At 42.8% G+C, this 17,476-nt stretch overlaps 2 protein-coding genes across 2 annotated transcripts in view; both read right to left on the reverse strand.

Moving 5' to 3' along the window:
* The window catches only part of T265_07540 (hypothetical protein), a gene marked incomplete at both ends in the record, with an annotated part of 101,374 nt that extends 97,568 nt beyond the window's left edge, over positions 1-3,806 (reverse strand). Inside the window, one exon of the mRNA XM_009173085.1 lies at positions 3,607-3,806. Coding sequence (XP_009171349.1) covers positions 3,607-3,806 — 200 coding nt within the window. The remainder of the gene's footprint in view (positions 1-3,606) is intronic.
* Positions 3,807-5,144: 1,338 nt separating this feature from the next.
* On the reverse strand, positions 5,145-17,258 carry T265_07541 (hypothetical protein; the record flags this gene model as incomplete). Its single annotated transcript, XM_009173086.1, has 2 exons — positions 5,145-5,396; positions 17,241-17,258. The coding sequence occupies 2 exons, from the start codon at positions 17,256-17,258 to the stop codon at positions 5,145-5,147; spliced, it is 270 nt and encodes an 89-aa protein (XP_009171350.1).
* Between the last annotated feature and the right edge of the window lie 218 nt (positions 17,259-17,476).

Genomic DNA, 17,476 nt, shown 5'->3' on the forward strand with positions numbered 1-17,476 from the left:
GGGTTGTTAACCGCTTTTCTAACACACCGAAACAGCTTCCCAACCATAAGGCGTCAATGGGTATTATGCAACAGAGTGCACTTTACTCCCCCTCGGAGACCAGGGCTATACACTTTGCCGGGTTGAGTATATTACAGAAGCTGCAGGACGGACTTCAGCGTTCCTACTAGTTATCACACGGAGGTCGGTATTTAAACGTACCAAGACAGGTAAGATGAATATTCTTGGTGGGCAAACCTTTGATAACTGAACACATCGCGGCCTTCTTTTGTCATAAAAATTTCCGTAAGCATCATTCTTCCGAAAACAAAATGAAAGGTTTAACCATGGCCATCTGAAGGATGGAAAATTGAAGGCACTGGATGTGCCCAGTTATTAACAATTGATGTAGACTTCAGTCGTGGCAAGCAATATTAGCTGATCCCAACACCAGTAACTGAAGTGAGACTGGAACGCTTGCTAACGTCGCTTTCAATGAAAGTCTGTTGGCAAGAGATTGCATGTTACAGGTAGTATCACTGGGAAATCATGGAGGTTTGTTACGGGGGCATGTCCCCAGCCCACTATAGCTATTTATCGAATATGCACATGTAATGCTTGCACAATCAACTGCGGCTTATAAGAATCACGTAAAGTATTCAGAATAAGTGATTAGGAATGCCAGCATGGCTACTGTAATCAAAAGAAAAGCTCTTCCACACGGTCCATCGGGACTGACCTACTCTGTTGCCCGTTTCTGTTTTGGAATCTGCCCTAGGAGACAATCAATGGACAACTATTTAGGTTGTAGCGCCTGACAGCGAGTTTCGCCCCCTTTGTTTGGGTGAAAACGTCCCCGCCAGGCGAACGCAATAAACAAGACTTCCTTGGCAAAGATTTCATGACAGTGGTTCACGAAACAGTCATGAAGAATAGATAAGTTTTCTTCATTTTGTTAGTTAGGTTAGTCCGCTGTCATTCATTTAGCAGTTGGAGGACCCCAAGTGCATTTAACCCCTTGAACAGGTTGAAAGCGGAATAGTGAAATATTTGTTGAGATCAGATTTAAGTATATCTCAAAAATATTCATTGTGTGCTGGTCTTTGTAAGTGCCAAAATGCGAAACTAGAAAGCGGTTTTGTGTTTTGTAAACAAGAATTTGTCCGCACGATTCTCAGATTAGTAGTTTCTGGTGTTTTTTCATCCGCTTTATAAGCATTGTCTTCTATTCTGGCTCACATTCTCCACTACATCAAAATCATTTTAATTCGCAGCATGTTCACCTACAAAACGGCCGCATGTGACGCAATCTGCTTGTATCAAGCATGCTTCATTCATTTATGACCAGCTGTTTGTGGGGATGAGAAACAAAATTTCAAAGCAAATCTGTTTATCACCCTGGGTTGATCACGATCTGAGTTGTCGAATGTCCCTTTGGGATTACTGCGAATGACAATTTCACAGGCCAGGTGGAAGCTCGTACGTGATCAGACGATCTGATAAACTGCTAAACATGGACGTGAACGTGCCCACAACTCAGATTTCAAATGTGCACTATTAATTTTGATGTCAGTGTCTTTAAAATCCAGGCTAAAGGGCAGATTTGCGTAAACTCATATGTACTGACAAGTAATTACTAGTCATGTCCGAAACTAGCAAATATCTTGGTTAAACATTCATGGAGATCGACGTAAAGACCCAGCCTAATGTAGGAATACACAGAGTGGTTGGTCCCAGGTGGTTGGGCTGGTGTGGCGTACTCTGTGGCGTACTTTTGTTCCAAGGGAACAGAATTTCATCATTGTTTTCCAGCACGCTGCACTTCCCGGTTGACATATACTTCTTTGCCTGTTTTGAAAATCCCCTGAGCAGAGAATTACTGGCCAGTCTATTCTTTCCGGCTGCCAGGAATTTTGTTGCACGCACATGATGGGATATTACATGTTTTGTTGTAGCCTTCCACGAATCGTTTATTACTCGGAAGGTGAATGGATTTGCAACAGTTGGGTATCATAACACAATGTTCCTAGATGATGAAACGCGTCCTTTATCAGTGTGAAAACACCAACAACAACAAAACAACAAAACTTACCTGCCAATATGTCTGTGGATCCGTTTACTGCAATCAGTCAGCTCCATTTCCCGTGGATAATGGTGGAACATGATAAACCAGTTCTTGAAAGCATTTCCCCTGCATTATTTTGTGGACAACATATCTATTTCAGATTCGGTTTAAGGATTCAAAAAGTGAGTTTCTAACTGGGTAAGAAATATTGCAGAGGTTGAACAGTTATTTGTTAATTTCATTCTCCCGTACTAGCCTAACCACGCCTTCCCAGTGATCAGACATAAAAGGTCAACTTTTGTTTAGCGATTCAATGCACACAATAAATCGCGCATCTGCTTCCAGCCGATCCAGTTGACGTTACCTCGCTGGACATTGTGGATAGCCAGATACCACACACCTGTTTCTGACCACTCCTCAACTCTATAGACATTCCCGCTAAGTTTCCTATTATTATTTGCAGATGGTTCTTTATTACCTTTTTGGCCTTGTCACCAAGGCGCATTTTTTTCATTGTAGTGGTCACGGGAGAACGTAAATATCCCAACGTCTGTTACTAAGGCTCGTGGCGGTTTCAGATATTAGATTTTCCTTCCCATGAAAGTCATAAAGCAACACGTGCCGTACAAGTCCTTGGCCCTGGAGACCTAATGGGTTGCCATTTCGGTCACTGGTGATGAATGGCCTACGATCATGGGCAGTTAGTTACTGACAGGTGGGCATTCTGTTCCACCCTTCCAGAACACAGTGAAGATGGTTCCCACACCTGGACATAAAGCACAAGCGCACCGTTGTGGCAAATTTGACAATGACTATATCACACGCGATATTGTCAGCGGGACAAGAAGTGGAATATACTGGTGACTGAAACAAAATGTTCAGTACGTATTTCAAAGATGGTATGGTTATGGCATTCGCCGTTTAACATCTCTGAGAGAATCACCACGTAAGCAATAAGATTACACCGCACTTTCCAGTGAATTTTCTTAAGGATTAATCGCCTGAAAAGCTAGAATACAAATTAACTGGCCGAGTAACATTCATCGCAGTAAAGTACTTGAAAAGACAATGCTTATAAACCAAGCTGGGTGCTCACTGATAATTACTGATACACAAAAATGCTCACACAGATCAGTAAGTTTATTCCAACGTAGTTGTTATATATCGGACATGGCTAGTTTTGTCAAAGCGTATGGGATCTGGGTTGTGTACGGTGAGTTGTCGTTCGGTCGCCGGATCCGAATTGGACGAGAATTACGGAGTACACTCGTTTGCAAAACAAGTTGGTTTTAAGGGTGACCCAACTGAATCCCCCGTTTATGATATTCATCAGCTGAATGTAGTGCACAAAGGCCATTTTATGTTTTAGTTGGTACGACATTCAAGGTGATATATAAGTGGAACATAAGGTTGGTAGAAACTCGGGAACTGTGCCTACCTGATGAGCCTTAATAAGGAAAAAGTCGGTCATGAGCCATCGAGGAGTTTTCAGCAAATTTGTGAGTAGTCTCTTTATGAATCTGCCGCGAAAATCAAATTGATATACAAGTGTGTGTATTCACCATAAAGCGATGACTAGGCTTTGTGGATTTAAGAGCACCTTGTTTATTTGCAACTGGCGGTCCTCCAGTGTCACTTTGAATGCTGAAAATTCCACATTCTTTTGCACATGCTGATGGTTAACCATGATTTCAAAGCGTGGACGCCGCAATTGTTGACACAACTGGACCCCGCCTTCTTCCCGTATTGACTCCTCGAGCATGGCCTCGTTCTTTTCTGACTCTTCACTTTATGTGAATTCCGGTCAGCCAAATAGTTTAATCTGGTTCCCACGCCACATTACGCAACATGTCAAATCTTCGAATGTACATTCGTAGGTCATTGTTTAGTTATTCACAACTCGCAGCGACTTACACGTATTGTCACCATACGGATTCTTTTCGGGATGCCTCCGGGTTTATTTTTACTTTACTGGAGAGCAGTCGTGAGTTTTTGAGCAAAAGTTTCTAACTTGGGGATTTTGTTGCCTTGCACAAGTTGCTTGTCCCCGCAATCTGTAAACGCATGCAGCTGTGTTGCCTATATCTAGAAGAGAACCAATCAAGAAATGGCACCTGCAGTCCAGAACACTCCAGTTTTGGTCTCAAAAAAGCATCAACTGAATCCGTGAGCACCGCGTTTGTCGAATCCAGGTTTAGCACAATTATTGACGGGACCAACTGGGTAGTTTTGATCGCACTTCACATTCCTCAGAACTCAGCACGGTGTTCGGGGAGTTCTTTGCATATACGACTGGAATTGATTAAAACTCTTACGCAAGCCTTCAATGAGTGATGATTACATGAACGACCCAAATTGGACAAAAACACAGAGGCTCGAGAAAACCAGGTGCACTTTTATGGTGGGATGACAATTGAACAATCTGAGTTCAGTTTCTGGCTCATCCTAGCCACGTATCTCAATCTCTCATTCGAAAAAGGATTCATTCATCTGGAAGAAATGGTCTAATACGTGGGAAGAAACGTGCAATAAATTAGATTTATTTTATGGTCAGGAGCTTAATTTCAGCTCCGTTCAATGATGATGAATGCGCAGACTAGAAGTCGATTTTCTTCTTTTCAGCACTGAGGCGGAATAGTGCATTACCCTGTAGTTTCCCCTCCGGTGCTGTTCCATCAACGCAATCCCCACAGCCGGAAACATCTTGGGAATTTTAGTGGACTGATTGTTAGGTAACATTATTTTAGCCAAACGACTAGCGAATTTCACCGACCACTTATGGATGGGAAAACTTGATCAGTCGTCACATTATGTCATGACATCTGACAAAGTGACTCATTAGCTTTCGAAAAATACATTCACTGCATATCAATTTGGTTTTCACAGGAGACTCAAGTTGACGTGCTGCACACAGGCCGCCTCATGTTTCAATTTGTACGATATTCGAGATATCGCAGTATATTTCCACACAGGAAACCACGCACGAGGTTTCTGGAAACTCCGTTTTTCTTGGAGGCTAGATCTACTGAGATTTCACGGTCATGGGAAATATTGTGCAATCAATAAGAGCGCTTTGGAGCGACACATCAATAGGGATATGTTACTCATCTTGGGCATACACGACAGTACTTTCTGTAAGAAGTACTTTGTTGTCTGCTTCTTCCAGTAGAGTCTCCAACACGTACGTGCCAACAAAGCCCTCGAAGTGGCTCACTGTGGAAGCAGTCCTGTGCACAAAATAGCTCTTTTGCGAACAGGAGAATACCAACTTATAAACACCGGTCACATTGAAAAATCGGAGATTGCTGTGTTCGGAGCGTGGGTTTTTGACGTCATAAGCCTTCAACAAAATCTGTGAGGTTGATCATCAAAAACAAACATTCAAGCTTCTGGACTTGAGCAAACAGTTTCATTAAGCGAAAGCATGGATAGATCGTTTTGAAAATGGGTCCCCGTTCACTCAGTGAAAAATCGTTGACACATGACTATTGCGGATGAATAATCGTTCGTCTGATCAAAAAGAAGTCAATAAAAAGTTTTAGTTGTGTCTGAGAGAACCCTAATTGCATCTCCTGCATTATACACAATATATGCCGGTGACCAAGTGGTAATTAGGCTGAGTAAGAATAAAGGATCTGAACATCAGACGCTACGTTAACATAAAACCATCTGTCAAAAACTTAATCAGAAGGGAAACCGTGATGGACTGTTTTTTTTTCATCACCTATTCATTGCATCCTGTCAGTGAGGTTAGTCTGTGCTGAAAAACCGAGAAACATCATTATTACGAATCGTGAACAGTGCACACCTCAAAAAACTCAGTTTCCAACTCGCGACCTTCCGACCGGCTGTTCAACACAACCGTTCAACCACGGGCGGCTGTACAACAGTCTGACCTAAATAAATGCCTTAAAATACACTGAGTATATTAAAAACTGTTAACCCAACAGAATCCTCAAGGACACTTACACATATGATGGGTAATTGCAGACGAGCGGCAGTCGTATTTGGTTGTTCCTGAGCACTGACAAATGGCGCATTCTCGGGGCAGCTCGTCTTGGGTCCCACTGTCATTGCAGATGTCTTGAATCTTGGACTCAGATCTTGAAAATGTCCGACAGACTAGGATACCCTGAAGAAGTGACATAAGCCTTGAGGCACAGTGCATCTTAATTCTAGAATTCAAGTCATACAGCGAACAGCTCTACAAGATCGGACAGTACCACAACCACATGGACTTGTGCAATTTACGCGCGCACCTCAACGAGTAGAGTCGGACTCACCGGTCACTGTTACACTCACAATGAACTAATTCAAAGGTGACTGTGAATCCCTTGGGGTAAATCATCTCTGATTTTCGAGCAACAGCTATTCGACAAGAGATGACGGTGCAAGTAACTTGATTTTTAGCTTGGTTCCCCATTCTAACAGAAACTGCACTAACGCAGAAAGCATAATTACGATAATTTTAACATTGAAAACGCCATACCCAGCTAATCTTCGAGGGAATTCACACAACGGGAAAGCGTTTGGTTAAAAAAGTTTGATCCTTGTTCTTGTTCCTGTACTATCGTGTTAAACCGACCGGTGACTCCAAGTAGGCTTGGAACTGCTTGGCCGCTGACCCTCACCATTGGATCCGCGTTGAAATCGGCGGCTTGTATGTAGCACCACACTCGGTTCCTCTCAAACTACTCGTGACTGTCCTATCGTGAGCAGTTGGTAAACCATTGTTGACTTGCGGATCCGTTCCGGAAGCCAGCCACTCCAGGGACCAACCTGCTGACCCAATCACAACAACTCTTTACTGAAAGAACAATCTATGTGATACGTGTATGTTTACTGAGTGGATAGTACAAGTTGTTCTTATTCTGCCTCTTTGTTATACGCAACAAAATGTCATAAACCTAATGTGAATCAGTTTGGAACTAAACCATTTCCATGGTCATTCTCTTACAAAGACCTTATCCTATTCATAAAGGGGTGCTACTTTTAAGGTTTTTGAAATTCCTTTGAAAGCCTACAAAGATTTTACCTTTCTTGAGTCTCATCAAATAGACGCAGGCCTCGAGTTTTCATCCACTTTGTGTTCTACTTAAACTCAAAATTGAGGCGAGTTGAAAATACATTCATTTTCAAACTAATTTTTCGTGACGGGAGATACACATAAGTACACGAACAAGAGGTTCAGCTAACATTAATTTAATTCTTCCGCTAAGACCAAAATGGGGCAAAAATATGTGGATTTGGCTCACTTTATTAACCTTATTGATCTTACTCACACATTACATATATTCTCTTTGGGATAAGTTATTACCACACCGGCAGTTTTCCATACGTTCGTGTTGTCTGTCCCAGTCTGCCTGAACACTCAGAAGAAAGCCTTATTGCCTGTGAGTCAAACAACATTAAATCCCAGTAGCCCTAGGCGACATATGAAAGTAGCATAGGTGACAATGTCATAGCTAATTGGGTCTGTAGAAGAGCGGTAAAATGTCTCGCCACAATCATGACAGTTGCTTGCTGCTAATGTTATCTTCTGAGGGTTCTCCTCTGATGGGGGACTAAGTCACCATTTACTTATTAAACAATCTTAGACATCCAGTCCTGCTCCCAGTAGAAGGGGAATTTCAAAGCCTCTTTGAATCCTGTACACACACTGCTAGTGTGAAGTTTTGGATAAAAAGACCAGTATGTACGTTTTACACAAGGATACAACATTGGTTCTGGAAGTTGCCCTTTGCATATCTCAGGGAACTGTGTGGAAGTTTGGCCGAATTCAATAACAGCAATAGAACTTGCATTTGCAAACTAATATGTTTTTCTCGAGAGACTCACCTGTAACACAGCTGAATCTCTCGGTTTCTGATGTTCCCAGACAACTACATGTGCTGCGCCAGGCCGCCTCATGTCTCGGTCGATACGATATTCGAGATATTGCGATGCATATATATTTTGGAATGCACTACTCATAAGGTTGCCGAAAACTCCTCGCAGCCCACGACCCGTTTCGCCCTTCTTGGGGATCGTCAGGTAGGCGCAATCCCCGAGTTCCCGTCAACCTTATGTTCCACTTGAAATACTGTCTTCTGGCATTCAACGAGAGGCTTACCGTCATACGTTCTAACTGCGTTGTGATGTCTCAGGAACTGCGCTGCAGGATAATCACACTACTAGATCCTACGTGAATGGGAGGGAAAAAACGAAAAGGAAAAACAACCAAATTGGTTTGCAAATGAGTGTATATTGGCAAATTTCGTGCAATTTGCTTTAGACTAGAACATAAGGTTGACGGAAATCCGGGGACTGCATCTACCTGATGAGCCCCAAACAGAGCGAAACCGGTCGTGGGCTGTCGACGGATTTTCAGCAACCTTATGGGTAGTACATTTCAAAGATAAACAGTAGAACTTGTTCACATAGTTTCCAAACGCCACAGAGATTTTATGATACCACGTTATCTCCACCTAAGGGGCTAGGGATATGATCACGGATACATCTCTTTTGAAGTGATAAGTATCTAAATATAACTTTATGTATGTTCGAGGGTTGTGATACCATATGTGCGTGTTTTTCAACCCTGAGTACGTTGAGGCTGAACACTCCCTCAAATTCATCTCACGATATTTCTGGATAGGTTTAATTTTTCAGAAACTATACTTTCCTTCTGGGCTTTGTGATAGATTTCTGATGTTCTTGAACTTTGCTTCAAGTGCTGCTCTTCCTGATGATTGGTATCATCGAGGAAAATATTGTCTCGTTTCCTAGTGTGTTTTTCTGAAAATATATTTTAACTTCTCACAGTGAGTTGAATTATTTGGCCTTGTAGAAGTATCCTTGCGTTAAGATTTACCGTTGAGTGATCTGAGTGATCTCAAAACATGCTTGACAGATCGTGACTTGCCCCTCATCTTTAGGGTTTCCACTCCACTGACCAAACGACCACAGGTGGGCGGAGCATGTCAATCACAGCTGCTACCGACGGGTGAAGATGGATGCTTGACTGGAGTCCTTAGGAATGCAATCTTTCGGCAAGTTTAATCCAACAGTCGGTAACGGATGGCTAATCCATCAAGTGGGCTGACATAGTTTGACCACTTGTCATAGCGGTGATAGGCCGCCAATCACAATGGCAATGTCCGTTTTCCAACATGGACTCAAGACCGCTACGAAGGGACGGATTTGATCGATTTAAGCTATTTGATGTGGACTTTTGAATTGGTGTAGCTTTATCCGAGATCGTTCAAAGCTCAAAACATATTCAACCGGAGTTTTCCATTGAACTCGGCCCTCTTTCCCAAAGATTGCGAGGTCGGAAAAGAAGCTTTTTTTCAAGTATTCCTGAAATAAGGTTCTCAGGTGTTCGTTTTAGTTCAGCACCTTGTGTAAGTTGACAACCATCTGTTTCACTGTAATCTTTAGTTCCGGCGTGAAGCCCAAATTACCAACTTAAAAGCCGTTTAGATTCTACCTGTCAACTATAGTAACTTCATTCTCAGAACATTCTCTACGAGCGTGAGGAATTTATTTCCAGGGAAAGGTTACTGAAAACTCTTCGATAGTTCAGGACCGGTTTCGCCCTCAGTCAGCGTAGTCCCCGGTTTTTGTCAACTGTATTTTCCACAAGAATCTAGATGAAATACAACGAATTTACAACACTTCTCGGAACTTAGCCCCTTAGCGTCTACAGCCGTTGTGGCCGACAAAGGTACGAAGGGATCATTCGGTTTAAAATGCAACAATGACTTCTACGTATCAACAATACACGAGTGATTTTTGGCAGAGGACTGTCGGAATGGTGCACCGGATAGGGCATGTGACATTTCCTGAAACTTATCCTGCTATACAAGCGAGCTGTGTGGAGTGAGTGAATATTACTGGCGAATAGCTTCCCATCCTAAACCTGTTTTGCATGAACTGATACGAGTCAGTAAAATGAATGGAGCAAATGGAAATGTAGCTCCGTCGCAGCATTATTTGGAAGACCTGCCCATTTACTCAGATAATTATCTTGTATTTCACGGGCCATATGATACTGCAAGATTTATCTTCATACACGCACTTTTCCTAATCTCACACTGATTTGGGCTATAAGGAACCAAGAGTACCCACTTGATTTGGTACGACTGCCTTCTGGAGAATAAATTCTGAAGGTTTGCCAGGTTACTAGTTGTTATCATTTAACATCATGGTGATTTTCCAGCAGTTATACTATTTTGTGAACAGACCTGTTTGCTTCCATCCCTGGGAAATTTCACATTCCTAAGCTGTAGCAACTTCGTCTGATTAGCTGAGTCAACGACGACCAACGGGGCAGCCCAAAGAAATACAAGGGTAACAGAAATCACATCCTGTGGATAATAATGAAGCCCATTTGAAGATGCGCTGGTATGTTGATAGCAGTGGAAAAGCTTCACGTGCATCTTCCAGCAGCTACCGAAAACTAAACACACATCAACGAATTGAACTGTCTATCGTCGACCACATGCCTTCATCTTCCTATCAACGGCAACTTTGTTGGTTTTGATTTGAGTGCAATCGGATATCAGTTCGGTCAGTCATGACAAGGTTTTGGAAACTCGTCGTACAAGTTTGTTTCCTCCATGTTTTTGACGTTTTATGTTTCAGATAGTGGCAAAAAATAAATGAAATGGAATTTTAGCTTACAGCTTTGATTCCTTCGAAAACTTAATACGAGTTTCACAGTTTATCTACAAATGTCTTCACAGAATACTTCGGTTTCTCTTTCTCTTTTACCTTTCCGCGTGTACACAGCTTCGAATACATCAAAAAGATACAGAATAGGTACAAAATAACGCCGACCCATTCCTTTTTCACCACACACCTATCTAAAGAATACGCATTTTTCCATCCCTACAAGTATTCTTTAACTTATTCCTCCACAGGATTAGTCGCGTAGGAATATTCATACCTGTATGATATAACGAATTAACTGGACAGCTTTTTCATAGCTATTTATACTGTTGTAGTTAGCGGTCCCGTCTTTATTGAACTGACAGAAAAATCGTTAAAACCACACCAAACATTTTCTTTTACCGCTTGCTAAAGCAGCTGTAGATGATATCCGGATTTTGACCGAGGTGTAGAGAGTGTTTTCAGTGTGGTGCGCCTAGAAACAGAGACGATTTTTTCAAAGCTTCTCACGCACCCTAACAAGCGGATTTTAACTTTGGAAACTGACTGTAAGAGTCAGCTAAAGTTCCGAAAACTCTTTGACAGCCCACGATCAGTTTCGCACCTTTTGGGGCTCATTAGGTAAGTGCAGTTCCGAGTTTCAATTTTTTGAACCTAAAGTCCCAAATCCTCTCATTTGCATATGAATATGGTTTTGACTCAGACTCCTCTGAATCCAACCGAACCTCCCGTTCATAATGGTCTTCTTTGACCGAATATGTTGCACCAGGCCATGGTGCGATGACATGAAAGAAAGATTTGGTAGGATTCAGTTGAGTCTTCCATTAAATCAAGTTCCTATGCAAGTGAGAGTACTAAGTGCTACGGCATTTTCTTCTCCAGGTACTAATGTGAACAAAACCGCGGTAAAATAGCTGAATGAGATGTTTTTATTCTGACTGCAAACAAAATAACGGTCAAACTCCGCCAGCATGACAATTTCATTCATGATAAACCAACCTTTGCTGGATTCCGTTCCGTCACTTTTAAGCATATTGTCAGTAACATGTTTCAGTGTTTTGCTGACCCACATAACACCTGAAGAACCATCCCATCAGACTGGAAACTACGGATCCTCCAATTGCTGTGAACTTTGAACATGTCACGGTATGCACCTTCTGTCGGTTACAGTAAAATATAAAGCAATATTTGTACAAAAATGATCCACCGACTGAAACTAACTGGTTATTTGATGCATAGTTGTTACGGATCTGTTTCACTTTGATACGTTCCCAAGACAGACCAAACAACTGAATGGTACAAATTCGAGTGGATTTGACGCGTGTGCCTGAGATGTGCGTGAAAGTAACACCGAGTTGACGGCTGATGTCTCAAATTAAAGTTCATAAACAAATCTGGTTAATTCAAGCTTCAGAGTTATTCATCCTTGTAGTGTAACTCAGGATGATGCTAAATTTAAGACCCCGGCCTACTCACCCTGTGACGGACGATAGCATATGTGAGTGTTCCTAGCTTGCTTGCGATATTATCTATAGTACATGTTCAAGTATAGTTTATTAGCAATGCTGGTTCGTTGTAGCGATGCGCAAATCATCACACACTGAGTAATACAAAGGCGTGCGTTGTCAATTTAAGAAGGTTCAAAGTTTTCCTTCTGAAATGGATCCAGAAAATACCATTCAACAACTTATTGAATAGCAGGTAATTTGCTTCCTCGTGTTACCAGTGCTACAAGGTTTTACCATTTTGTCCAAGCGTCTGTCCTACAGTAGTTAAGGAGATTATAAATCAGTCTTGCTTGTGTTAATGGCGAACATTTCGAGAAAATTGTACGACAAGGAGGTAAGTTAACTGTTGAGAACGGTGCGACTCGCTGTACACAGAAATGTATATTCCCAGCACCTAAGCTTCACTCGTTGACGAAATGATGTTCGACCGTACAAAGGACATCTGACAAAATAGCTCAGTGTAAATTGTACATCTTACTTGCAGTAGTCGCGGTCGGTACTGTGTGCACTCCAGTGTTACTCACGGTTCTGTCCAATCTTCGAGAGGCAAAGGCTCTTGAGGAGAGTTGCTACATTGTTTTTGTTCACATTCACCTAAAACACATTCTAGGATTATTACGATACCTTAGTGACGAAAATTAGAATCGTTCTTGAGCAGGAAGTATATTCCATGATTTGTACATCCAGAATGCATCAGGCCAAGTGCATGTATAGATACACCATTTACAGTCATTTGTAACTAATATCACTGTCATCATTGACCACTAAGTACTGAATTTAACTTACTATCTAACGATGGTTTAATATTTTATGAACACCGTGAGGTTGAAATTGAACACGCTTCTTGACGAAAGAATAATCACCATAGAAGGGGAAGGATCGAGGACATCCAAACATCCAAATTTTTGCGGTGAGTAACCATGAGAATAATAACAGTGTCATTGTTATTTCACCGTTCAAATACCACGCTGATCGTTCCACCTGCAGCCACGCTCTTTGACAGACAACATGGAAAAATTTGTTCGTATCCTCCTTAAATTGAATACTGACTTTTGAATACTGACTACTACTCTACTGTGTCTACCTAAGGTTTTTTCGTCATATACTCACTTTTAGTACACTTTATATAGCTTTCAGCACACCTTTTTATGCGTGTCTTTTTATTTACTGATGTAGTCCACAAACAAATGGGCGTCCTCCACTAATGTGCAGTTCGATTGGAAGAACCTACATTTCTCACCGCGATCGTAACCCTGGTTTCCGAAGCAGCGTAGTCCAAGTTAAATGCTATGCCACGTTATCAGAAATAAAAGAAATTGGAAGAAACCTGTGCGTCTTCAACAGATCCACATTTGACCACTTTATCAATTTTGCTCGAGTAGGCACGGACAAATTCGTACACGCGTACATATATAACTGCAACCCTAATTAACAATGGGACTATGGAGGAAGTGGTCAAAGAATTTTGACTGAACATAGATATTTATAGTCTTACTCCTTTGCTTCGTTCGGTAAAGCCGGGTCTGGTATATCACCACTGCATAATAAGTAACACGCGACCATCACCGCTTAGTTTAGCCCATTCGACAATATAGGACGCACCAAGGCCGTGGTAATTGGACTGGCACCTACCTCTGAATTACAAAAAAACTACGTCCATATGTCATTCGGACCAGACCCAACGAACGCCCTTGTCCTGCACGGTAAGAACGGACCAGAAGACAACACAAGGGTAGGTGCCAAAATGAATTAATTATCCGACTCTCTTTAAGATTGTCCCTCTTATTTCACCACGAAAAACTGACTCAAAAGGCATTCTTCGTTTACGGAAGGTTCAATGTACTTCTCTCCGTATTATTCGCATGGACTTCCCAATACCCTATGGGGCCTAAGTCAGACCACTTCTTGTATATACCTATCAGTTTGTCTACTCAGGACGAGAAAGCGACGGAACACCCGTTGAACGTGTCCAACGAGCTGCTACGAAAATAGTTGCTGCCTAAAATCCGTGGACAACGAAGCGCGTCTAATGGTGCCTGACATCATTACCCTGGAGTATCTTCGCCTCCGAAGAAACCTAATACTTACTTATGCACTGTTTGGACAAGGTTTGGCCAACAGTTTTTTAAATGGAGACCAAAGTAAAACGCGGTGGGGGTATGGTAAAATTTTCGAGCTCAGAGCACCAACCTTAATTAAGTAACAAGTCTTCTCATTTTGGGTAGTCGATGCGTCAGATAATCTTCCTCCGATGGTTGTTCACGCTGCATTCAGTACCCGGTTTAAAGCACTTTTAGCACTTGGTCGAGTCCTTGCGCTGGCAAGATTACAACCCCACGCTATGGACTTAAAGAGCGGTGGTACAACCTTTTTTTAGCTCATTCCTTCCAGGCGAACGGAAGTCGCTGAACGACAGGAACTAACTCGACCCAGGAAGCATGATCCTGTGTATCAGCCCGTGAATCCGTGAAATTGACTCTTTTGTTTGAATGCATCAGCATCAGGCACGTAACCAAATTGTGCCAGCTTCGAAATTTTTGATCCTGAAGCCACAGCAGTCCAACCGCGTTGCACTGTGTCCTCACTTTTCCGGGTCAAGCTAGAAAAGAAAATAATTCGAATGGCAAATGGCCGGTACCCACGGAGTCGGAAACAAAAAAGAAGTGAGTTTTGAGTTCAAATGTGATAGCCTAACGTCGAAACGCCTTCTGCCGCATTAACGTTGAAACCGCCTATATAAAATGTAGATATCATGTATAACTACTTTCACCCTCACGGAATCCACAGAGTCCGTCTATCTACCTAGGCGAAATTTCTTTGTTAGGCTCGGCCACCAATTTCGTCCGTTTCCTATACTTTTGCTGATACATACAGTTGACTGTACTTAATGGTCAGTCGAAGCTTGTGTAGTGATGTTCTCGAAAATTGATAGAGTTCTCGGTCCCGAAACTTCAATGACAGTGCTTCTAAGCCTCACTCTTCTGAACTAACTGTGGTACCCCAGCATCAAGCTTCCCTACAGCACACCCATTTTTAATCACAAGCTGAGTCCATGGAAGCCACTTACGTCGATTAATTTCCCTTTTCGACACACGGAGTCCTTCGGAAACAACTGACATCAAACTCTTATAACGTGATTTTGCTCCGCTAGGAAGTAGTTCAAGGCAGCTTCATTACTCCATGTTGTTTTGTGCTTTTCGATATTGGTGAAACCCATATGAGCAGCCTGACAACCCTATTACAGAAGGTGTAGAACCAAAGCAATGGAATAGAAAGCTTTGACCGTGGTTGCAGTGTTCAGAATGGGTCACAATCAATCATGCAAAAACCGTGGTGGCATCAGCCTAGTAGCCATGACATCCAACGTGCTCCGGCGTGATTTTGCGAACGTTGATTACATCTCACGGTGGATGTTTTTGAGAATCAGGTTGGACGTTTTCCTGAGCAAGGTTTCATTGACCATATGTTTACTTTGAAACAGGTCCCGGAACAGTGCGACTTCCAAACGTCAAACGTATGTTACTTTTCGAACCTGGAGGCTGTTTTCGACTCTGTGCTCGTCCTCAGAGAGTATGCGGATGCCTGGCAATCAGATGTGTCTTCTATAACTCCATTCATTAAGGAGTAGTGACGAAACGCCAAAGCTTGGCAAACAGAACAACAGCCACCTGATTAACTACCAATCAGTTCACCCGAGATATCACTATGCCAACACATTGCATTAGACATCCGTGAGGATGTGGCGACACCACAAAATCGTTCAGCCTTACCACCTTTTCGGTGCCAAACTGTCGTACCTCCAAAAGGAACAGAAGTGCTAGGATAATGCCAGATTGCTCAATTCTCGACAGGGGAAGTCGAGAGGCAGAGGTTGGGTTCGAACCAACGACCTTCCGTTTAATAAATCCGCGCTCTAACCACTGAGCCATCTCGCCCCGGGCCGGCGTGCCATAACCGTATCTTTGGTTGGAATATCTTGACTGACAGCAACACCGGAAAAGAATATTAATGTTTCGTTGCATTTGAGTTACTTTACTTAAAGCCCCATAATGAAAAGAATAAAAATGAAGTAGGGTTGGAGTCCAGCCTACCACAGGCACCCGGCCTGCCTACGCATCTAATACTCAGTAAGGCAATCCGAGTGGGAACTGAACGCCACGCATTGATGTTCAATGCCAAGCACACGGAGCGTCGCGTGGCCCCAACACCAACTCTTCCTAATATTCTTCACTCTGTTCTGTAGTGTCATTCTGTCCACCCTAAGGTCTTCTCTACTCTGAGCTAGGCATGGAAATCAACGCTTTCCTCAGCAGACGTTGACTCGATCTAGACATTAATCGCACTACTCTATGAATTCAAGTCAGACAACTTCGTCAAAGACCGTATTTCCTGATCACCTTGCTGCGAATTCATTGATCCCAATCGATTCCAGCTATAGATACGTCACCGAAGTGTGCGAAGTGTGTGAAAACCACCGTGGTATCAGCCTGTTAGCTGTGGCATCGAAGGTGTTCTTTGTCCCTGTCCTTCGAAGGTTGATTGAACACACAGAAACCTGTGAAAACCAAGCTGGGCTCCGTCCTGCAAGAGGTTGTATCGATCATATCTTTACCCTCCGACAACTTCCGGAACAGCGTCACTGCTTCCAGCAATTAACAATGGTTGTGTTTCTTGATCTGAAGGCTGTCTTGGACTCTGTGGACCGTAAGCACTGTGGTAGTGTCCGCATCGCAAAGGTCTCCCCCATAAATTCTTAACCCTCATTAAGGCACTGTACGCCAACTCCCGCGGCCGTGTGAAGGTCTACGGAAAGCTTTCGCCCTAGTTCACCACATCAAGTGGTGTCCTCAGGGCTGTCCTCTTTACCTGTCTTCTTCAACTTCGCCATTTATGTGGTCATGAAAGACTCACTACCAGCCTTTAATGCCTCAATGCATAGCTGTCTTCCCAATCCCCCCACTTAACAGTCCATTGACATGGCTGTATTCACGCACTAATTTATCAGCTCCCGCCTCCAATGCGGAGCTACTTACCATACCTCCCCAAGTCATCGGTGAACGAAACTGTGGCAGCCTCAACCACTGTACGGCAAGTACACGGTTCTTACAGCCGACGTTGATGATGATGTGCGAAGTTCTCCAGTCATACAACAGTATGGTTCGCACTAGTCTGACACACACGTGCTTTGAGATTCCATGTGATGTCTTTTTGATGCTACAGGTGGCGCAAATAGGTAAACTCGGTAAATTCGTGCATTGACTTCGTCTGT

Source organism: Opisthorchis viverrini (genome assembly GCF_000715545.1).
Source record: "Opisthorchis viverrini unplaced genomic scaffold opera_v5_172, whole genome shotgun sequence".
NCBI classification, from domain to species: Eukaryota; Metazoa; Platyhelminthes; class Trematoda; order Opisthorchiida; family Opisthorchiidae; genus Opisthorchis; species Opisthorchis viverrini.